The sequence below is a fragment of the Triticum urartu genome, chromosome 2A (assembly GCF_056163025.1).
Source record: "Triticum urartu cultivar PI428250 chromosome 2A, HENAU_Tu73, whole genome shotgun sequence".
NCBI classification, from domain to species: domain Eukaryota; kingdom Viridiplantae; phylum Streptophyta; class Magnoliopsida; order Poales; family Poaceae; genus Triticum; species Triticum urartu.
Genome location: NC_141874.1, coordinates 667947976 through 667972039, shown reverse-complemented (window position 1 = coordinate 667972039; position 24064 = coordinate 667947976). Strand labels below are relative to the sequence as shown.

The window sequence follows — 24064 nt, the reverse complement described above, 5'->3', positions numbered from 1 at the left end:
CCCTTTATAAGGAGCACCAGGGGAGGCTCACGGCCAGGGGCGCCTCTATGGCCTCTTGGCCATTCACTCCCACGCATGCATGCTAGCTAGCAAGATGGCTAGCTAGCTCACGCCCACATCCATCCATCCATTCATACACACTCTCACGTACACACCCACGGCCAAGTGCCATTCGGCCACTAGAGCTTGCATGCTCATCTGGCCACCCGCATATATACGAGGCCAGATGCCTATGGCACTGACCTCAGATACAACTCTAGGAGCAACTCTGTACCAGATATACCAGATACGCTCAGACATGCAGCAGTAGGAGTATTATCTCTCCGGAGAGCTCCGAAGCTGGGTAAACCACCGCGTGCTACTCGCATACCCGCTCTCGGGCCTATCAGCAGCAGTCTTACCCACACACTAAGCCCTTGTGGCATCTGTCGACTCGCAAGCCCCCCGTGAGAAATACCACGACACCATCCTTCCTCAGGTAGCAAATATTGTCATCACTTCCATATCCATTTCTGACCAGCACATTAAGCAAACTGCCATAAGTGATGTCTCTCTCATACATCTTCAGAAGGGCATACTTTCTGGCAGCATCTTTAGAAGGAAACTGGAAATATAATGACCATGGCTCCTCAGGCCTACACAAGACAAAACAAAATAACAACATTTTCAGTACAGTTAAAATATTCAGTACAAACAACACTGAATAACATCAATAAAAACTATGACATATTCACAGCAAAAATAACAGAAAAATGTGATTAATAAGCAGTTCCTCATTCACTAAGATCTATGTATGAGAATAATAAAATGTCATTAAGATCTATGTATAATATTCAGATAATAAAATGCAGTTCCCCATTCAGTAGCACAATAAAAACTATGACATATTCAACACAATATTAGAACTCACAATATTGCTACAATCAACTAGGCCTAACCCTAGGTACAGCTAGAACTAACACTAGGTATCCTAACAAAGCGGTATTGCTAGACCCTAACCCTAGGTATTTTGCACTGAGATTTACCTGGGTTGAGATGGATGCAAGGGGGGTACTTCCTCACCCAACGAAACAGCCGCGGACGACGACTTCTCTGCCTCCGTGGAAGCCTTCTCTGCCTCCTCCGCATACTGGGACGGCGGCGGCAGGACAGCTTTTCCCCAAGCCGCCGTCGAGTCCGAATCGCCATCAGGGTTGGGGCCCCACTTGCCATCGGGATCGCATTGCGGGCGGTGGCCACCGTTAGAATGGCCACCGCCGCCGGAGCCGTCCACACCTTCTCCGCCATCGCCGCCGCCGGAGCTGGTCGCCATGAATAGAGCAGGAGGAACGCGCGGGAGGAAACTGAATCGGGGATTGGAGAGGGAAATGGCGGGCGCATGACCTAATACACGGGCAGCGAAACGTCCGTCGCCCTCCGTCTAATGTCGTTCATCAGCCCGCGCCACGTCGACCCGACAGGTGGGTCCCACCTATCGGCTTCGCTGTTTCCGCGGCTAAATCGGCCAGTCAGTGCTCCGCATTACTGATTAGTCTCAGAGTTGGTGGTTTTTGTGACATGGCTCAAATCTGGTACTGACCTGTTTCCCTAGCCCCAAGTGTAGTGGTTTTGGGTAAATAACTCACCGCAATCTCGCCACAGCCCTCTTGTTCTGCTGCTCTCGAGTCGCGGCCGCCTGGGGGCTTTCGGCGTAATCTTCTTGTTTGGCACGCGGGGTGGCGGCCTCGGTGGTGGCCATCCGCGTGGGGAAGATCCTCGCGGTGGCGGGCATGATGCCCCTCACGCTTGCGGTGAGCCCGGACGCCGGATCGACAGCGGCGAAGAGGTGGGGGCCCAGGTGGCACATAAGCGTGGCTTTGGCCATCTGAGAGCTAATGGTGAACAACTAAAGCGATCGAAGGCTTGAGAGTATTTTTTGTGATGTGAGCGGATCGAATGGAAGTGATTTCTGTTGGGGTTGTTCTCGTAACTGACGACGTCTAGCCGGAGATGGTTTTATAGGGAGGGGGCTCGGCCGGCACGGTGCTTCCGGGAATGTCACCAGACAACATGTGCGCACTCTCCCTAGAAAAACAAGGCATGTGCGCACTCGATCACCAGCTACAGCAGCGACGTTCCAAAAAGATATCCGTTTATTCTTGCTTCTTGGACAGTGCAGGTGCAGCACAGCCGTGGCGCGGCGGCGCGCTGGTGCTTAAGACTACCCACAGTGGGAGTAACATCACACGCATCTAGATAAAATAGATGATGTGGCAAGTAATAAATGAAGAAAGAGAGGAAAGTAATAACATATCTAGTTACTAGTAGTATAAGACTAGCCACAATGGAGAGTAACATACACTAGTAACATACACATATCCCTAGACTATGTTACTACATTCATAATGGGTAGTAACTTAAGTGTGGTAACATGCAAAGATTCATTTATTAGGTTATAGACTCATATTGCATTGGGACATGTGATGTTACGGTAACTAGCTAAGTTACTACAACTACCTCTCTCCTCATTAACTCATTGCCACATAAGCAAATTTGCTGAGTTGGACTCGATGTTACTGCTGAAGTTACTCCCACTGTGGCTAGTCTAAGTAACATCACACATATCAAGACAAGATGCGTCTATATTCTAATAAATAAAGTGTTGCATATTACCACACATATGTTACTCCCCACTACAGAGGTAGTAACGTAGACTAATAACATGGGCATGTTACTAGTCTATGTTACTACCCATTGTGGCTAGTCTATCAGTGCAGCTGCGCTAATTGGGCTTCCCAAGCGCACACACTATGTGACCAAAAAAACTCACATTGCATCTGAGCAGACCTGCCATAAAGGATGCGTGTCATCATTATAGTACAAAAAAGGAAACTATCTGGTCCTCGTCCCATCCAAACACAAGTCAATAAAGAAAAAATATGTGCATTTATTTGGGTTTTACAAAATTTAAAAAGCCATAACTTTTGATTCGAGTATCGGAATTGAGATTCGTTTTCACCATTGGGTTTTTCACAGCGAGTTCTTCAAAACTAGATCCCATATGGGTATATTTCGACGAACTTTTTTTCTGAGCAACTTTGGGTGCTGGAGAGGCAACTTTAGTGTTATAGGAAAGCAACTCTTCTTAGTTTGCCTACTATAATTGCCTATGAAGGAGAAGTCCTTAATAAGTTGCCTCCCATGACCATGATGTTCACTAAATTCACATATAAGTTGTCTACCACACAATCGAGTATGCCAACACTATGTTTCAGAGTACATGCAGCATGAGCTAAACCGACAAACAACTTGTCCTGGTATCATAGTCAACTAATTAGCGATGACATGCAAACCGGGCATCATTGTTAGGCAAGTAATTATCATTGTCAAGTTCTCGTGATTTTTTGGGACAGTTGTTTTGTAACACCCCGAGAATCATGCTACAGTAATCTCGCCCTAATGGTGGCCATGTCATCATGACTACTATGCTAATTGCCACTTGTCTGAAAATCAATTCTAATCTAATTTAAAAAAACAAGTCAAATATTTAATCTTCAAACATGCAAAAAAATAGTTCATAATTTTTTTGATAATCCCTAAGTAATTATATCAAGGGAAACAACATCAGTAAAAGTCCCAAAATGCCCCTGAAAATAATTCAAATAAACCAACAGCAAATAACTTGGCCTTTTCAAATTCCAAAAATGTCTAAACATTTTTCCAAATGCCCTGAGACTTTTTTTAGAGCACCACAATATTGCATTGGAGTTATGTTCTAAGTTTCAGCCCTGGCAAAATTCATTTAGTACACAAACTAAACGCAAATCTAAGGCAAAATGTAAAACCAAGAAAAATTAAAATAAAACAAAATTGAAACTAACCTATGATGCACTCTAGGCCCAAGTGCATAGAACTTGGCCCAAACCACCTGGGTCATCTCCCACCTCCTGCTACAGGAGGCAGGGAGGCCGTGGCGGGCATCCATGGCACCCCGGCCACGTGCCGGCCATCCCCGACTTCCCCGACGCCCCTAAAAGGACCCCCCGCGACCCCTGGCAAACCCTAACGCCCATTTCCCTTCGTTCCCCTCTCTACTTCTCGATTTCGTCCGCCCCGAAGCTCATGCTCACCGTTGCCGCGTCGATCACGCGGCCATCGACCTCCCCTCGTCACGCCAAGATGTCCAAAAGCTCCGCCATCGTCGTCTCCTTCTCCCTCGCCTATGTGCTCGAGCTAGGAGGCCCCGTACGCACGCCATCGCCGTCGTCCTCAACCTCCGGCCAACGCGGCGCCATGGACAAATCCGTTGCCTTCACTGCATCCCCGGCCTCCTCGAGCTCCTCTTCCGACTCGCGGTGAGCTGCGCTACGTTTCCCCTTCCTAACCGCTCTCGATCCATAGTCATAGTCCCGTCGTCGTCTTCGTTTGCTCCGGCCAAAACGCGCCGCCGCTGTGGTGCTCCCCGCCGTGGCTACAGGACGTCCCGGGGCCAGCTAGGCACACGGGAGTGTTCCCGTGCCCATGTAGATGTAGACTAGCCTCTAGGTTCGCTCGATTTTGAGCTATAGCGTCGCGCCCGATCAAACCCGTGTTCGTCGTCGCCGCGTCCGGCGCTTTGTGCTCGCGAGCCCCTGACCACACCCAGTCCCGCGTCCACCCGCGCACGTGTGCCACCACAGCCCTGCGTCCGTCGCACCTCGCCGCTGCACCACGCCCTTCTGCGCGCGCGTCCGCCGCTCCCGGCGCTCGCCGTCGCCCGCCCTGGCTGCGTCAGGCGCGCCCCCGCAGCCGCCCGCGGCCCCTGCTTCTGCGTGCCGCTGCAGCTCCTGCTATTGCTGCTCTGCTTACTACTGCTGCTAGTATGTGCTGCCGATGCTCTCTGCTCTGCTGCCTTGGCCGCCCGTGTTCCCCTGCTGCGCTGCTACTGGTTGATGCCCCTGCTACCTGTTGCTGCTGCTACACAAGGCCACCGGGCGCCCTCCTGTGCAAGCGTGCAGCCTAGCCAAAAGGCTGACTAGCTCTCTGGAGATGTGGCCGGCCCTATCCAAATTGCTTAGTGCTAATTAGCTTAGTTAGGTTTAGTTCAGCCTAACCTGTCCATGACAGGTGGTCTCACGCACTAAAATCCTTTTAGTTAAAAGGCCACTCAATGACATGTGGGACCTTGTTAGTTTAATCCCTAGTTACTAATGTTCCTATTACATGTGGGCCACAAACCCTCTGTTGACCAGTCAAATTGACTGGGTCAAACCCAACCTATGGCCCCACTGCCATACACACCGTTTAGTAGAGCCCCTTGTGACAAAAGATTTTCTATTTAAATTTTCAAATTAAATAATTCCAGAATATTGTTAAAACTTTGAAAATTAATATAAAATAAACCGTAACTCGGATGAAAATACTTTATACATGAAAATTGCTCAGAACGACGAGACGAATCCGGATACGCAGCCTGTTTGTCTACCACACATCCCTAGCATAGCGAACACGCAACTTTGCTCCTCCGGCTCATCTGTCCGAAAGCGCGTAACACCGGGGATACTTCCCCGGATGTTTCCCCCCTTCGCCGGTATCACCTACTACCGCGTTAGGGCACACCTAACACCGCTCGTAGTCATGTCATGCATCGTCATGCTTATGTTTGCATTATATTTATTGTTTCTTCCCCCTCTTCTTTCCGGTAGACTGCGAGACCGACGCCGCTGCTGCCCCGGTCGGCTACGGTGTTGACGACCCCTCCTTCTCGGCTGAGCTTCAAGCCAAGGCCCCCCCCCCTTGATCACCAGATATCGCCTATTCTTCTCTATACTGCTTGCATTAGAGTAGTGTAGCCTGTTACTGCTTTCCATTAATCATATACTGCTGCATAGCCTGTCCTTGCTACTACTGTTGTTATCTTTACCTACAATCCTACATGCTTAGTATAGGATGCTAGTATTCCATCTGTGGCCCTACATTCTTGTCCGTCTGCTGTGCTATACTATCGGGTCGTGATCACTCGGGAGGTGATCACGGGTATATACTATATACTTTATACATGATACATGTGGTGACTAAAGTCGGGTCGGCTCGAGGAGTACCCGCGAGTGATTCACGGATTGGGGGCTGAAAGGACCTTTGTCCCGACGGCCCTCTGGGTGGATCTTTGTGGTGGAACGACAGGGCAGGTTGAAACTACCTAGGTGAGAGGTGGGCCTGGCCCTGTCGGCGTTCGCGGTTACTTCAAAATAACACGCTTAACGAGATCTTGGTATTTGATCTGAGTCTGGCCACTGGCCTATACGCACTAACCAACTATGTGGGAACAGTTATGGGCACTCGACGTCGTGGTATCAGCCGAAGCCTTCGTGACGTCAGCGACTGAGCGGTGCGCGCCGGGTTGGACCGCGTAACGTGACTTCCTTTGTAATGGAGGTTGCTAGGTCTGCTCTCCGGCCGCGTACGCAACGTGCAGGTGTGCAATGGGCGATGGGCCCAGACCCCTGCGCGCATAGGATTTAGACCGGCGTGCTGACCTCTCTGTTGTGCTTAGGTGGGGCTGCGACGTGTTGATCTTCCGAGGCCGGGCATGACCCAGGAAAGTGTGTCCGGCCAAATGGGATCGAGCATGTTGGGAAATGTGGTGCACCCCTGCAGAAAAGTTTATCTATTCGAATAGTCGTGTCCCTCGGTAAAAGGACGACCCAGAGTTGTACCTTGACCTTATGACAACTAGAACCGGATACTTAATAAAACACACCCTTCCAAGTGCCAGATACAACCCGGTGATCGCTCTCTAACAGGGCAACGAGGGGAGGATCGCCGGGTAGGATTATGCTATGCGATGCTACTTGGAGGACTTCAGTCTACTCTCTTCTACATGCTGCAAGACGGAGGCTGCCAGAAGCGTAGTCTTCGACAGGATTAGCTATCTCCCTCTTATTCTGGCATTCTGCAGTTCAGTCCATCGATATGGCCCTTTACACATATACCCATGCATATGTAGTGTAGCTCCTTGCTTGCGAGTACTTTGGATGAGTACTCACGGTTGCCTTTCTTCCTCTTTTCCCCCTTTCCCTTCTACCTGGTTGCCGCAACCAGATGCCGGAGCCCAGGATCTAGACGCCACCGTTGACGACGACTCCTACTACACCGGAGGTGCCTACTACTATGTGCAGCCCGCTGACGACGACCAGGAGTAGTTAGGAGGATCCCAGGCAGGAGGCCTGCGCCTTTTTCGATCTGTATCCCAGTTTGTGCTAGCCATCTTATGGCAACTTGTTTAACTTATGTCTGTACTCAGATATTGTTGCTTCCGCTGACTCGTCTATGATCGAGTACTTGTATTCGAGCCCTCGAGACTCCTGGCTTGTATTATGATGCTTGTATGACTTATTTATTTTTAGAGTTGTGTTGTGATATCTTTCCGTGAGTCCCTGATCTCGATCGTACATGTTTGCGTGTATGATTAGTGTATGATTGAATCGGGGGCGTCACATGTTTGGATTCATTTTGAACAGGTTTTTGCATTTGTGTTTTTTGTAATATAGTTGCTTTGTTTTGGTAGACAGTTGCTTGGATTATTTTGCTAGAACAATTTTCATTTTATGTTTTCTTTGTAATTGACTTGTTTTGGATTTTTGTTAGAATGGATAAGTTGCATGGGAGGGGAGGGGGGTAAGATAGTTGTCCACAAAGGCTATTCAAGTTGGTCATACGTTTTTTCTGTCTAAAGTAGACAATCTAAGTAGGAATGCTAGGGACAGTTGCTTGGTTTTGCTAGGACAATTTTTTCATAGTTGTTATTTAGTAATGCAGTTGCTTGAATTGGATAGTATAGTTGCTTGGTTTTGTAGGATAGTTGCTTGGTTATGCTAGAATAATTTTGCATTGCTATTTGGTAATACATTTGCTTGGTTTTTCTATAAACAATTTTGCATTGCTTTTTGGTATTACAATTGCTTGGATTTTCTAGGACAATAGCTTGGATTTTTTTGCTAGGAATAGTGGCTTTGGATCTTGCTAGAACAGTTGCGTGGATTTCTGCTAGGGGCGGCAGTTGCTTAGAGTTTGCTAGAACAATTGTTATATGCAAATGTATATAGTTGCATACACACACAAGATGAGTTGGACTTGCACACATTTTCTTGATTTTCTCATTCTACACAAACCAACCAATAGGAAACACACATGAGTTGCTTGTTGAATGCACTAGAATTGCACGAAAACACCCCAAAAATTGCTAAAAAAAATTATGTGATACTCAAGTGCATAACGATATGAAAGTTATTGTTCCTGTTTTGCCTCCAATAACCCCATCAATGGTGAACTTAGACTTTTACATATGTAGCACTAAAGGTGCATCATGTTGTGTTTGTGATTTTCTCATTTTTTACACAAACCAACCTAATAGGCGGTCCTATTGGAAAAAAATTGAAGTTGCTTTTCTATAGCACTAAAGTTGCCTCCATCGTATCCAAAGTTGCCTTAAAAAAAGTTCGACAAAACGTATCTATATGAGATCTAGTTTCGAAGAACTTGTCGCGAGAAAGCCAAATGTGAAATCAAAATTGAATTTCGACACTTAAATCAGAAGTTACAGGTTTTTAAACTTTTTGGATCCCCAAATAAATGCACGCGAGGACATGGTTTTTTTAGTAAACTGCGGTCGTCTGCGTCAGCTGCAATTTTCCATATTTAGATGAGCGCTAGTTCCTACCAGTGGGCGCTCGGGCGCCCACTAACCATGTCGAATAATCTAACTAATTCCTTGACGTGCAAGTGTCTGTCTGGTTGACTAGCTAGATAAGTTTTTGTGAACGGACCAACACCAACGCTCATGACACGAACGTCGTCGCCGGCTTCTCATGTGAGACGTCTCGGTTGCCATCAGGTTAGGCTGTGCGATCCGGACACGAACACCCTGCGAGCTTGACTTCCCATGCCTGTGCGTAGATGCCACGGGACTGCCGTGCATGCATACTAGTCTTCTCCTTTGAAGGTCAACCGGTAAGGCGAGTTGACCGTTCGCCGTCTACTTCCATGAAAGATACCTTCGGCTCGACTATCTCTAGACGCTGACCACGGCCCGGTTGAAAATTTCAAAGGAAGAAACGTTTCTGGCTTCTCCCTGATAAAATAGCACTAGAGCTATATGTAAGTCGCTAAAAAAAGGTTTCTCGTATGTGTGTTTAGGCTGATTTTTTACTTACCCTGTTTTGGGTAAGTCAATATTTTTCATAGGCTTTCCCGCAAAAAATAAAAATAATAATTAAATCATAGGCTGAATTTTTTACTTAACCTTGTTTGCGCTAAGTCAATTTTTTTCTTAGGATGAATTTTTTGACTTGCTCCTGTTCGAGGTAAATCGATTTTTTTATGTGAAGCCCGTTATACATTACCTGTTTTTTAAGCATTTTTGCCTTTGATTTTCTTTTTATTTTTTAGCCTGTCTTTTTTGCATGGGTACTTTTTACATGTTGGATGAGTGCAAATATATACACTCAAGTACTATAGAGCATGTGTGTAAATCACACTAGAGTGTGAAAATTACTCTATTCTACGTTTATTCATTGCATATTTAAAAGGTGCAATTTTAGTGCAAAGTTGTGTGCAAGCTATTTTGATTTTCTTCTTAAAGAGTGGTACCAATGCCACTAGTTTATTCTTCCTTAAAACTTCATTATTTTAATTTGTTTAGTTTTTATTTTAGTTTATTACTTCTTTAAGGGAAAAATACAGATGCCACTAACTCGTTCCTTCTTAGGAAACTTCTTATTTGCAAAAATTCCACTATTATATGCTCATTGTTGCAGATTATGAAAATTTACAATTTTTGTCATTATTTTTTCACATTATTTTATTCTTAAAGGGTAATACCATTGTCACTAATTAATTCTTTCTTAGAAAACTTATGTTTTGCAAATGTTCAACTATTATATGCTTATTCTTGCACATAATGAAAAAGCAAAAAAATTGTGTAAATTTTGTGCATTTTTTTCCATTATCTGTTTCATTTCCTTTTTTAATTTGCTTCATCTTAAAGGGTAATATGAATGTCAATAATCCATTCCTTCTTAGAAAACTTCATTATTTTGATTTGTTGTAGTTTTTATTTCATTTTCTTTCTTCTTAAAGGGTAATACCATTGCCACTTATTTATTCTTCCTTATAAAACTTCATTCTTTTGATTTTGTTTTAGTTTCTTTTTCATTTTTCATTCTTCTTTGAGGGTAATGCCAATGCCACTAACTTATTCTTCCTTATAATATCAATGCCACTAATTCATCTTCCTTGTAAAATTTATTAGTTTGATTTTTTAAAAATTTCCATTTTCTTTCTTCTTTAAGGGTTATAAAAATGCCACTAATTAATTTCATCTTAGAAACCTGTGTTTTGCGAAACTTTCACAATTATAGACTTATTCTTGTATTTTTCTAAAAAAAATCGCATTTTTGTGCAAATTGTGTTATTATTTGATTTTTTATATTTTATTTATTTTCAAGTGTAATACCAATACAACTAATTCATTCCTTCTTAGCAACTACTAATTCATTGGTATTACCATTAACTCATTTTTTCTTAGAAATTTAATTATTACCATATCACCAGATATGCACCCGGGGCCAACTTTATATTTCTAGATTGTTTTAGCCTTTTAGGCATCTGATTTAGGAGGGTGATGGCAGATTGTGCTGGCTATCCAAATCTCTATCAAGATGCGTATGTATTTTATTTTGCTTGGTATTCCCTTTATAAAGAAATATAAGAGCGTTTAGATCACTATTTTAGTTATCTAAAACACTCTTATATTTCTTTACAGAGGGAGTACATCATACAAGGATGACTTGCAGTTTTCTATCCAAGATATGATGTTTACTGTTTTGCACAATATATGTATGCTATGTAAAATAGCTTATATCAGTCGTTATTTTAATTAATGAGCTGTTGTACCGGTGATGTAAAATCGCGTTGTGTGTATCTAATATGATAAGCTTTGATGTATTGTCCACGTTGAGCTTAATACTATGACGCATCATCCAGAGGTAATAGTAGATGACTGATCATTCGTAGCTTTCTTTTGGTAATAACTTATTGAACCTTGCTTTTGATATACCATGCTTTCCTATTAATAAGGGGCATGTAGTACGGATCACTTCGTTTTTATGAACCTTTAATAAGCCATGTTTTACCAGGCTGGATATGGCTGGGGCAGGCGGTGCGGCAAGCCGCACTTCCTATTAGTTGCACAAATACAGCCCCATGTAACGCATGCAGCAAGGCCTGATAGCCATGGCTCAGCCAAGTGGCCATATAAATAGAAAAGCAGACAAGTGGCACATAAACATCGCATGATGAGGTTGTAGGAACACTCCGGACAAACCATCCATCTACAGTAGTAGCCTACTAGTATTATACTAGTGTTTGTACTTGGCGCTTGAAGTCTGGTCTAGTTTATTGTTCATTGCAGCAGGCAAAGTACAGCAAACCCAAGAAAAGGACATCTTGAGCAAATGGCAGCTCCAACTATGAAAAGCGATACCCATTAGGTCTTCTCATTCCTACAAAATCAAATCATATGAACATTGTTAGAGTACACGTATAATTTGTGTACCATAAACGCAGAAGATACCATGTTATGCACAATTACAAATGAAGGTTAGGATGGCATACCACAGTGATCGTTTCGACAGGTTTGGCAATTTCTATCTTCTCACTGATATCATCACAGAATTCGGGTTTTATCCTCTGAATAAATAAATGATATGCGCTTAGCACAATGGTATTTTTGACATAAGCGTGTATATAGCAAAGATGCAATTTCATTCAACAGTACATACCGGCTTTTTAACTGCCTCTGCAATCAACTCCTGAGCTTTATCCTCTGATACCTAAGGCAATCAGACATGAAATCAAATCAAATATAAGAACATATAATCCACTGGATACAATCCCACATGCATATCACAGTACTTGATTGAAAACTGAAAAGATGAAGGAAGCAAGCAGAATAGATAACCATGCATGTTACAAAAATGTTTTAGACTTGAAGGAGTATCGAAGAAGAGCCTACCATCCATTCCCTCACAGAACAGTCCTCCTCTAAGGCATATTTTATGCTATGTTGGAATGACGGACACTTGTTCAGCTTATAATCGTCCTTCAAAGTATCTGTGGAACTATCCTGTGCATTGCAATTAGAGCACACATATAACTTGGTTGCCATGAACAGAGAATATATCAAATTAGGCGCAATTACAAACAAATATTAGGATAGTGTACCTCAGTAATCATTCCTATAGCTTTGGCAATGTCGATCTTCTTTCTGATATACCCATCATAGAATTTGGGTTTTATCCTCTGAATAAAAAAAATGATTTTCGCTTAGCATAATGGTATCTTTGAAATAGGCATGGATATAGCAAGATGCAATTTCATTCAAGCACAGTACCAGCTTTTCAACTGCCTCTGCAATCAACTCCTGAGCTTTATCCTCTGGTACCTAAGGCAAGACGTGAAAACAAATCAAATATACAAACACATAATCCACTGGATCAATCTCACATGCATATCACAGTACTTACTTCCTTTGTAATGCCTGCCCCTACCGTGCAACGAAGAAACTGAAAAGATGCAAAAGAGATAAGCATGCATGTCATGAATTTTAGACTTGAAAATTATCTGTGAAGAAGAGCCCACCGCCGTTTCCATCATGGAACAGTCATGCTCCATGGCATATTTTATGCTATCTTGTAGTGATGGACACTTGTTCAGCTTATAGACTTCCTTCAAGCTATCTCTGAAACTCTCCTGTGCATTGTCGAGGAAAAAAAATACATTACCAAGCATGTACAGAGTTCATTAACACCAGGAATTAATCAGAATTACATGGATAATCAAAGAGTGTGCAGGACACTGGTTTACAGTGCTGAATGTTAACCTTCTGTTGAGTGACCCGCTTCCAAATCTCGAAATAGAGACCATCGGACCCGTTACACCAAGTAGCCTCAATGCACATGTAGTTAAAACAATCCTGCATAGAAAGAATGGAACTGTTAGATGCAAACCACACAAAAAATACATTAGTGAGTGTGTTAGAGATCATACACGGAAGCCAATACGAGCTAAATGAGTTGTGATCTTGGAAAAGCGAGTGGCGATCTTAGTTGCTTGATAAATTCCTCTGGTGCGTATCTTGCCTACCTAATAAAGAACAAAGGAATTACCATGGTGGTGCAGCATATACAGAAACATTGCCATTCATGATCTTTTGTGTGGTCATGCACTTACAGTAAGAGGTGAAAACTTGCTCGGTAGACAATCTTTCAACCACTGTACCAAGAATAGAAAAAATGGTTTAGTCCCCGAACAAAAATCCAATCGTTGCAGGTAGCTAGTCTTGCTTGACTTGCAATGCATGTATACCTTAAGTTCCCTTAATAATGTTTCGAAGTACTCGATGTATTCATGTTGCATCTCGTAGCTATGGAGGTAACCGCGGTACACAACCCAACCAGCGTACTCATAAGCACTCTGCATCAAAATGAAGGGAAAGAGGGTGGTCAGAATGTTTTATAGAATGACAATTATAACATACTCCCTCCATTCACAAATATAAGATGTTCTAACTTTTTTCTGAATTGGATGTACATAGACACGTTTTAGTTTGTTCACTCATTTCAATCCGTATGTAGTCTATTAAAATATCCAAAACATCTTATATTTGTGAACGGAGGGAGTAACAAACTGTAAATAGCAAGGGGTGGAAAACAAAAGGGTTTGATATAGGGCTAGCAAAAACATACTATATTATTCATAAAAGTAAACAAATCTGTTGGTTCCTTTAAAATAAACTACCATTTCCAACAGGAAAAAATGCATATGACTACTATACTAAAAAATGGTGAGCCTCTATTAAGGCAATAAAGTGGAAAGAAAAATATTCTGGATTGGGGCTATGTTAAAGTAGTTGATTAGCCGGTTTTCAGAGGCCGATGATTTGATGATATACATTTTCCAGCATATAACACTATGAAATGTCCATCCAAGATGACAATTAACACTCTGTAGATGTATCATGAACTCATCAGTAACTGTGTATATTGCACTGCAATCTAGATCCTTAAATAAGTAGATAAATAAATAACTTTTCAACCCTTTCTGGAAGTAGTCCACATAATGTCTCACTTGTGTATATAGCATGGTTTCCAAATTCAGAGAAATGGACCTAACTAGCCATACTAACACAATGGAACACCTAAGGCAATTAAATGATCACAGGAACACTCGGTTATCAAATTATATACGTACATGCTTCCGAGGGACTAGACGCTGGTAGTCATTCACGCAAGCAAGCTTGCAGAGATCAGGGTCGAAGAACCAGTCTAATATGCCGTCATTGTCGAAGAAGCTAAAATATCGCATCTTCACAAGGAAATCTGTAGGAAATTCTTCTCTGTCAAGAAGCTCCATAGGGCACTCTTTCAGTTCATCACAGCACAACTCATTATTGGACTCCTTTTTTAACAACTGTAGGCAATGATATCACCACTGGATCAAATTAAATATGGATGGGAGTTTAAAGAAACCAGCATAAGTAGGATAGAACAAGTAACATAAAGTCACAAGGAACACAGATGTACAGATTGAACAACTTCTAATAGATGACTGAAAAACAGAGGCATGGATGGATCGAACCTTGTAGGATCTGATGCGATACACCGCATGGCGGAGGTCCATGTTAAAGTAATCCTCAAGGTTCAATTCAGTGTAGGTATCAACACGGGGGTCGGGAGGCAGCTGCTGCAAGTATCCATAGTATTCCTCAAACTCGATGTCCTCTCCCAAGCCCAGTTCGTTCAGCTTCTGGATTATGTCGCCCACATCTTCATCTACCTGTGTTGCGGCATATACTTGTTTCTGTTCCTGGATAGCACCAGTGTTGCCATGGTCATGAGCATCGATGGGACGACTGGTACCCGCATCGGAACAGCGGTAACTTGTTCTTGTTCTGAGTTGTGGAGATGTTCTTTTCGCTGGAAAAGATGTATTGCTTTTTGTGTGCTTCTTCTCTACAGAAAGACGCTCTTTTCGCTGGATACCATGTGTATGTGGGCAGAGCTGATCAGGGGGGCACGTCTTCTTCTCTGCACTATGCTTCTGTTGATTCGAGCCTGTATCCACCTTCTCCATTCGCCTCTGAGACATCTCTCTGGCAAGACATGCTTCAGTCTTGAAAGGCCACATATCCTGATTCTTCTCCTTTGCATTATGCTTCTGCGGATTCGAGCCTGTATCCACCTTCTCCATTCGCTTCTGAGACATCTCTCCGGCAAGACATGCTTCAGTCTTGAAAGGCCACATATCCTGATCAGAAGTGCACGTCTTCTCCATTGCATGATGCTTCTGTGGATTCGAGCCTGTATCCACCTTCTCCATTCGTTTCTGAGACATCTCTCCGGCAAGACATGCTTCAGTCTTGAAAGGCCACATATCCTGATCAGAAACGCACGTCTTCTCCATTGCACCATGCTTCCGTGGAACCGGACCTGTATCCACCTTCTCCCTTCGCTTCTGAGACATCTCTCTGGCAAGACGTGATTCAGTCTTGACAGGCCGCTGGATACCCTGTATATGATGGCGGAACTGATCAGAGGGGTACATCTTCACCTTTGCATTATGCATGTGTGGAATCAAGCCTGTATCCACCTTCTCCTTTAGCTTGTGCGACAGCGACGGCGATCTCTCCTTTCCAAGGTGCTTCCGTGACAACAGAAAGCTTGAGCGTGTGTCTGCCATCTCCTTTCCACGAAGCGACGGCAACCTGTTCAACCCCCTTTGTCGGATTCGATCAGGATGTGCTAAGGGCTCCTGCACGATGTTCTCGTCTGCAAAGACCTGCTTCGGCTGCATGGCGATCGTAGCCGCCTTGTCCTTGACGTGGTACGGCATCGCGCTCGCAGCTGCCGTGCCCTTTGAGTGGTTCGGCATCGCGCTGGTAGCCGCCTTGTCCTTTCCGTGGCACTGCTGCATCTCTCCAAACCCTAACCTACAATGGAGATGAACACACAACATCAATAATGTTACAAAAAAAACATCCAGACAAAAACAAATTGGGCTATAAGGTCACAGAGGGGTACCGGCGGTGTTATCAGTGGCGATCCGAGGCGTTCCCTCGACAGACGGCGATCCTGGAGAGGGCGCAAACCTGGAGGCCGTGCTTTTAAGGTCGATCGGTGGGCACGGATCTTTAGGTCGGGCATGGCCCGGCACGAGAATAAAAAGGGTCGGACACGGCCTAGGTCTGGCACGCCCTTTTATTCACGGCCCAGGTCCGGCACGCCACGGCCCATATATGGCACGCGGCACCACCACGCCGCTCTTGTCTGTCGGCCCTTTTAACACTGTTTTTTCCTTCCAATCGGCGCTTCAGGAGAGCTCCTAACCGGGAGCTCCTAAACCGCGCCTTTAGCGCCGCTGACGCGTCCTTGTGCCCACGCGATGCCCACTTGGGCCTGGCCCAACAAGGCTCGGGACGCGGTGTAGCGGGAAAACAGCAAAAAATGTGGTCCTTTCAGGATTCGAACTCGCGCCAATGCCTTCCTGTACGAGCCCCCGTCTAATAATTAAACCAACTCAACTACAGTGAATGATAAAAGCGCCAACAGTATAACAGCATGCAGCCGCGCTATTTATTGCATGTGTATTGTATCACTTGAATTTTCAGAATAATACAAAAAGATCGTGAAGTTGAATAAGTTCATTATTTTTTAAGAAAAGTTCACAAAATTGAAAAAAATCATTGATTTTGAATAAAAGTCCATCAAATTTACAATAAGTTCATCGAATTTGGAAAAAAAAGTTCATCAAATTCGAAAAAGTTTATCAAACTTGAAAAGAAGTTCATTGAATTTGAAATCAAGTTGAAAAACCTTATCAATTTTCTAAAAAGTTCATTGATTTTGAAAAAAAGTTCATCGATTTGAACAAAGGTTCATTGATTTTGAAAAGAAAATCATCAATTCGAAAACAATTTCATCGATTTTGAAAAAAAGTTTATGAACTTGAAAAAATCATCGATTTGAAAAAACAATCATCAATTTGAAAAAAGGTTCATCGATTTGAAAAAAAAAGTTCACAATTTTGAAAAAAAATCACACACTTAGTAGAAAAGAAGAAAGAAAGAAAGTAAAAAAAATAGACCCATTTCCAAGAAAAACAAAAAAAGGAGAAAGAATAAAAGGGTGAAAAAACTCAAGGAAACACACATGTACTAGCGAGATCGCTAGGAAACGGTTTTTTGTGTTGTAGAAACAAAAAAAAGGAATTGAAAATGGGCCGGCCCAGTGCGTCGGTAGGGGGTGTGCGCCCGATTGCGTAAACACCTAAAACGGCGTTTAGGAATTGCCGCTAGCGACTTGGGTTCACTCAGTTGTTTCTAAAAAAAGGTTCGCTCAGTTTATGGTTGACCAGCCAACGATCAATCATTTGACCGTTGAGAAAAGACAGATCAGAAAAAAGTTCGCAAAATTGAAAACTGTTCGAGAATTTGGAAAAGGTTCATTAATTTGAGCAAAGTTTGTGAATTTGCAAAAAATTCTTGAGTTTGAGAGAAGTTCACAGATTGGAAAACGTTCGCGGAATTGAAAATAGTTCACGAAACTGAGAAAAGTTTGTGAGTGTCAAAAAAATTCATAAGTTTAAAAAAGTTTACTGATTGAACGAAAGTTCATGAATTTGAGGAAAGTTCACGAGTTTGAAAAAAAAATCACAAAATTGAATATCATTCATGGATCTAAAAAAGTTCGCATGATTGAAAAATGTTAAAAGAACAAAAACAAAAATAAACAAAAACCAGTAGTAAACCATAGGGAAAAACTCAAACCGACGCCAGTTGTAACATTACATGGGCCGACCCATTATGATAGGCACGTGACCGCCACGTACCAGCAAGGAACTAAATGGCACGTTGAGCACCAAACGGAACCAGCTTTGATTTTGGTCTTTTTAGCAATATTTTGGCTTTGTGACGCCCGGATTCAATCATACACTGATCATGCACGCAAATGTGTACAATTAAGATCAGGGACTCACGAAAAGATATCACAACACAACTCTAGACACAAATTAAAATAATACAATCATCATATTATAAGTCAGAGGCCTCGAGGGCTCGAATACAGAAGCTCGGATACACAAGAGTCAGCCGAAGTAACAATATCTAAATACAAACATAAGTTAAACAAGTCTGCCTTAAGAAGACTAACACAAAAGCAACAACAATCGAAGAGGCAAGGCCTTCTGCCTAGGAGCTCCTAACTACTCCTGGCCGTCAACGGTCTCCACATAGTAGTAGGCACCCTCGGGGTAGTAGTAGTAGTCGACGGAGGTGGCATCTGGCTCCTGGAATCCGCCATTTGATTGCAGCAACCGGGTATAGGGGGAAAAGAGGTAGCAAAGCAACTATGAGTGTTCATTCAAAGTACTCGCAAACATCAGATCTATACTAAGTATGCATCAGTATCAAAGGAATGAGTTGTATATGTGGACCGAACTACAGAATGACAGAGGAGAAGGGAAATCCTGGCGTATCGAAGACCAGCATCTTCAAGCATTTTGGAGCATGTAGAAGAGTAAAGAATAGCATTTTATAATTAACAAACATGTTGTAGTATTAACGCCTAGAGATCCTTTCTCGACTCCCCACGAGAAAGCAATTGAAATGATCTAAATGACGACTAGAGGGGGGTGAATAGGCGTTTTAAAACTTTTACGGATTTGGCTTTATCCTAATGCAGAATTAAACTGACGGCTACTTTTCAAGCACAAATCTCAAATATGCTATGCTCAACTAAGTGCACCAACAACCTATGCTAAACAAGATAGGCACTGAACAAAACTAGCAAGCACAAACTATATCACAAGATATGGAAATGTAGGAACAACTAAACAATTCAACTAGCACAAGATATATCAATATGAACAAGTATGAATTATGGAAAGTAAAGAGTGTGGGTATGAGATAACCACAAGCGAGTCGGGGACACGGATTTATCCCGAAGTTCACACTCGTGAGAGTGCTAATCTCCATTAGAGCGGTGCTGAAGCCAAAGGTCCGGGATGTCACCAAGTGACTCACTGTATTCACACTTTCGAGTCACCCCCAATGGATGAACCCTGATTCACTTGGGGAGTGGTCTTGAAGGCGACCACCACACCTTTACAATCTTCTCCAGAGCACACAACAAACACGGAAGCTTCCGGAGTAACTTGACCACCTAGGCCACTTCACACCCTTCCCCGAAGCACACCGCAAAAGGAAGCTTTCGGAGGAATGCTACCTCTTGAGCACTGCGTTGGTTTTCCCTTGAAGAGGAAAGGGTGATGCAGCAAAGTAGCGTAAGTATTTCCCTCAGTTTTTGAGAACCAAGGTATCAATCCAGTAGGAGGCCACGCACGAGTCCCTCGCACCTACACAAACAAATAAATCCTCGCAACCAACGCGATAAAGGGGTTGTCAATCCCTTCACGGTCACTTACGAGAATGAGATCTGATGGATATGATAGGATAATGTTTTTGGTATTTTTATGATAAAGATGCAAAGTAAAGAAGGTAAAGTAAAAACAGCGCTAGAAATAACTTGTTGTAGGAAGATTAATATGATGGAAAATAGACCCGGGGGCCATAGGTTTCACTAGTGGCTTCTCTCAAGAGCATAAGTATTTACGCTGGGTGAACAAATTACTGTTGAGAAATTGACAGAACTGAGCATAGTTATGAGAATATCTAGGTATGATCATGTATATAGGCATCACGTCCGAGACAAGTAGACCGACTCCTACCTGCATCTACTACTATTACTCCACACATCGACCGCTACTAACTATGGACCCGAAGAGAGAAGAAGCCATCTAGCTAATAACTATGGACCAAAACACTTTTATATTATTTTTGGGACTAACCTATTAACTGGAGGCCCAGCCCAGAATTGTTGTTTTTTGCCTATTTCAGAGTTTCGCAGAAAAAGAATATCAAATGGAGTCCAAACGGAATGAAACCTTCGGGAACGTGATTTTTGGAACGAACGTGATCTAGAGGACTTGGACCCTACGTCAAGACATCAACCAGGAGGGCACGAGGTAGGGGGCGCGCCTACCCCCCTGGGCACGCCCTCCACTCTCGTGGGCCCCATATTGCTCCACCTACGTACTTCTTCCTCCTATATATACCTACGTACCCCCAAACTACCATATACGGAGCCAAAAACCTAATTCCACCGCCGCAACCTTCTATACCCGTGAGATCCTATCTTGGGGCCTTTTCCGGAGCTCCGCCGGAGGGGGCATCGATCACGGAGGGCTTCTACATCAACACCATAGCCTCTCCGATGATGTGTGGGTAGTTTACCTCAGACCTTCGGGTCCATAGTTATTAGCTAGATGGCTTCTTCTCTCTTTTTGGATCTCAATACAATGCTCCCCCCTCTCTTGTGGAGATCTATTCGATGTAATCTTCTTTTGCGGTGTGTTTGTTGAGACCGATGAATTGTGGGTTTATGATCAAGTTTATCTATGAACAATATTTGAATCCTCTCTGAATTCTTTTATGTATGATTGGTTAGCTTTGCAAGTCTCTTCGAATTATCAGTTTGGTTTGGCCTACTAGATTGATGTTTCTTGCAATGGGAGAAGTGCTTAGCTTTGGGTTCAATCTTGCGGTGTCCTTTCAGTGATAGTAGGGGCAGCAAGGCACGTATTGTATTGTTGCCATCGAGGATAACAAGATGGGGTTTATATCATATTGCATGAGTTTATCCCTCTACATCATGTCATCTTACTTAAAGCGTTACTCTGTTCTTATGAACTTAATACTCTAGATGCATGCTGGATAGCGGTCGATGTGTGGAGTAATAGTAGTAGATGCAAGCAGGAGTCGGTCTACTTGTCTCGGACGTGATGCCTATATACATGATCATACCTAGATATTCTCATAACTATGTTCAATTCTATCAATTGCTCAACAGTAATTTGTTGACCCATCGTAATACTTATGCTCTCGAGAGAAGCCACTAGTGAAACCTATGGCCCCCGGGTCTATTTTCCATCATATTAATCTTCCAACACTTAGTTATTTTTATTGCCTTTTATTTTATTTTGCATCTTTATCATAAAAATACCAAAAATGTTATCTTATCATATCTATCAGATCTCACTCTCGTAAGTGACCGTGAAGGGATTGACAACCCCTTTATTGCGTTGGTTGCGAGGATTTATTTGTTTGTGTAGGTGCGAGGGACTCATGCGTGGCCTCCTACTGGATTGATGCCTTGGTTCTCAAAAACTGAGGGAAATACTTACGCTACTTTACTGCATCACCCTTTCCTCTTCAAGGGAAAACCAACGCAGTGCTCAAGAGGTAGCAAGGGGCGGATGTAATTTTTTACATCCGCTTCCTACGCGGTAGTACCACACCAGGGGCGCGGTAGTACCGCGCGCTCTGGCCAGGCTCAGCAGCATGCACGGCAGTAGGGGCAGATGTAATTTTTTACATCCGCGCCTCGCGCGGTAGTACCGCTCCTGGCTTACGGTACTACCATGTCGGATATTTGCATAGATCCCAACTCAGCGAAAGTTGCCACAGATGTATTTTTATATGTCTGTGCCTTCCCAAATCTAGTCTATCCCTTCCTTGCGGTAGTACCGCAAGGGGGAGTGGTAGTACTGCACCAGCGGTTCTACCGCCCTCTGCCTTATCACTTTAGGGCTAGTTTAGATTCTGCTGCATGGGCGGTACTACCGCACTGCCTTGCGGTAGTATCGTGTGCCCTTGCGGTAGTACCGCGTCCCCGACGCGGTAGTACCGTGCTTCACAGGCTGAGTTGGTGGATAACGGTTGGATTTGTTCTTCAACTATATAAGGGGTGTCTTCTTCTCCGAGTTGACTACCTCTTCCATCCCCAAGCTCCATTGTTGCTCCAAGCTCCATTTTTGCCCGATCTCTCTCCCTAGCCAATCAAACTTGTTGATTCTTTAGGGATTGGTTGAGAAGGCCCCGATCTACACTTTCACCAAGAGAAATTTGATTCCCCCCACTAATCCCTTGCGGATGTTGTTACTCTTGGGTGTTTGATTACCCTAGACGGTTGAGGTCATCGTGGAGCCATATTCCATTGTGGTGAAGCCTTGTAGTGTTGTTGGAGCCTCCAATTAAGTTGTGGAGATAGCACCAACCTTGTTGGTAAAGGTCCGGTCGTCGCCTCCAAGGGCACCAATAGTGGAATCACGGCATCTCGCATTGTGTGAGGGCGTGAGGAGAATACGGTGGCCCTAGTGGCTTCTTGTGGAGCATTGTGCCTCCACACTGTCGGTGTCAAAACCGACGGATCTCGGGTAGGGGGTCCCGAACTGTGCGTCTAGGATCGATGGTAACAGGAGACGAGGGACACAATGTTTACCCGGGTTCAGGCCCTCTCTATGGAGGTAATACCCTACTTCCTACTTGATTGATCTTTATGAATATGAGTATTACAAGAGTTGATCTACCATGAGATCGTAATGGCTAAACCCTACAAGTCTAGCATGTATGACTATGGTAATGAGTATGTGCTGATCTGGACTAAGCCCTCTGGTTTATATAGACACCAGGGGGATCTAGGGTTTACACAAGGTCGGTTACAGAGGAAGGAATCTTCATATTTGGTCGCCAAGCTTGCCTTCCACGCCAAGGAGAGTCCCATCCGGACACGTTGAGAGTCTTCGGTCTTCACGTCTTCACAGCCCATCAGTCCGGCCCATGGCTAACAGGCCGGATGCTCGAGGAACCCTTAGTCCAGGACTCCCTCAGTAGCCCCTGAACCAGGCTTCAATGACGAGGTGTCCGGCGCGCAAATTGTCTTCGGCATTGCAAGGCGGGTTCCCCTTTCCGAACTCCAAGATAGTCTCCGGACGAGAGATGTGTCCGGATCTGCAGCATAAATACCACACACACGGCCGTAGAGAGTATAATATTTCACGAGTCCAATCTGCTAACAACTTTTCGCAACATGACATCATGCTGGCCCGGTCTTTATTTCAAACCGTTTTTTGTCTTGCCGTTCCACGTTTCAAGGCGTGGCCTCTATTGGCACGTCTGTTGAAGCAGAGATCATGTCCCCTTATTACGGGATTCTTATCCACACGAATGTGGGTAATCCAACCATCTCTGTGGTACGATTCCTGGGGAATAGGCATGTTTTAAGGCCCAAGAGGAGGCGTTTCGATATTCACAGCCTTTATAGAGGGGTACATACCCGCCCTTCTCCTCTGCGCTTGCTTCTTCTTCAGCTTTCCCCACCTCAAGCTCTAACACCCAGGTTTCAATCACCACGAACCTCGATCATGTCCGGCTCCAGCCTTCAAGGCCGGTGGGTGGCTTCTTCTGTTACAGAGGAAGACATCGTTGAACTCCGAGCGGCAAGATATGTGACCGCGGAAATCCTCCACCGGCTCCCTGCTGAAGGGCAGGTTATTCCTACCCCTAGATCCGGCGAGAGGGTCGTGTTTATCTCCCACTTCCTCCGAGGTTTAGGGTTTGCTCTCAATCCCTTTGTTCGTGGGCTCATGTTCTATTACGGGCTAGATTTTCATGATCTGGCCCCGAACTCCTTCCTTCTCATATCGGCATTTATCGTCACGTGCAAAGCTTTCCTCTGAATCCCTCCACACTTCGGCTTATGGCTGAAGACCTTCAATGTGAAGCCGCAATTGATCGAGGGGAGACAGGTGGAGTGTGGTGGTGCCACAGTGAGCAAGCTTACTAATGCTCCTTGGCTAAAAGGATCCTTTACAGAATCTTCAAATATATGGCAGCAGGAGTGGTTCTATATCACCGAGCCTCGTGGTTCCAAGTGGGCTGCTGCTCCAACGTTTCGATGTAGCCCTCTGACTCAGCTCGTGTCGTGGATCAATAAGGGGCTAGACTGGGGATCAATTGATGAAGTGCAAACTCTGCAGAGCCGCATCCGAAGCCTCCTCGAGAAGGACATCGATCTTGTCAATGTGGTTCAAGTAATGCTAGTTCACCGGACTCTACCATGCCAACGACGGCCTCTCTGCTTGTGGGAGTTTA

General features: G+C 44.1%; 2 protein-coding genes and 1 long non-coding RNA gene across 4 annotated transcripts; 1 reads left to right on the top strand and 2 right to left on the bottom strand.

The window, feature by feature from the left end:
• Positions 1-256: 256 nt before the first annotated feature.
• Positions 257-1312, bottom strand: LOC147986558 (uncharacterized). The gene is made up of 3 exons (XM_087542056.1): positions 1026-1312; positions 458-635; positions 257-268 (listed from the first exon to the last, which is right to left on the bottom strand). The coding sequence occupies exons 1-3, from the start codon at positions 1310-1312 to the stop codon at positions 257-259; spliced, it is 477 nt and encodes a 158-aa protein (XP_087398182.1).
• Positions 1313-3917: 2605 nt separating this feature from the next.
• Positions 3918-7379, top strand: LOC147986557 (uncharacterized). The gene is made up of 2 exons (XR_015617304.1): positions 3918-4334; positions 7060-7379. It is a non-coding gene; the product is annotated as an uncharacterized LOC147986557 (long non-coding RNA).
• Positions 7380-11068: 3689 nt separating this feature from the next.
• On the bottom strand, positions 11069-16034 carry LOC125533982 (uncharacterized). 2 transcript variants are annotated; one of them, XM_087540085.1, is made up of 15 exons: positions 15667-16034; positions 14656-15585; positions 14269-14487; positions 13384-13491; positions 13249-13290; positions 13066-13161; positions 12899-12991; positions 12658-12768; positions 12543-12581; positions 12410-12460; positions 12241-12318; positions 12032-12142; positions 11799-11849; positions 11632-11706; positions 11069-11519 (listed from the first exon to the last, which is right to left on the bottom strand). In XM_087540085.1, the coding sequence occupies exons 1-15, from the start codon at positions 16030-16032 to the stop codon at positions 11514-11516; spliced, it is 2376 nt and encodes a 791-aa protein (XP_087396211.1). In that variant the 5' UTR covers positions 16033-16034; the 3' UTR covers positions 11069-11513. The 2 variants fall into 2 exon arrangements, with proteins under 2 accessions (XP_087396211.1, XP_087396210.1); XM_087540084.1 differs by having other exon boundaries at positions 14656-16034.
• Between the last annotated feature and the right edge of the window lie 8030 nt (positions 16035-24064).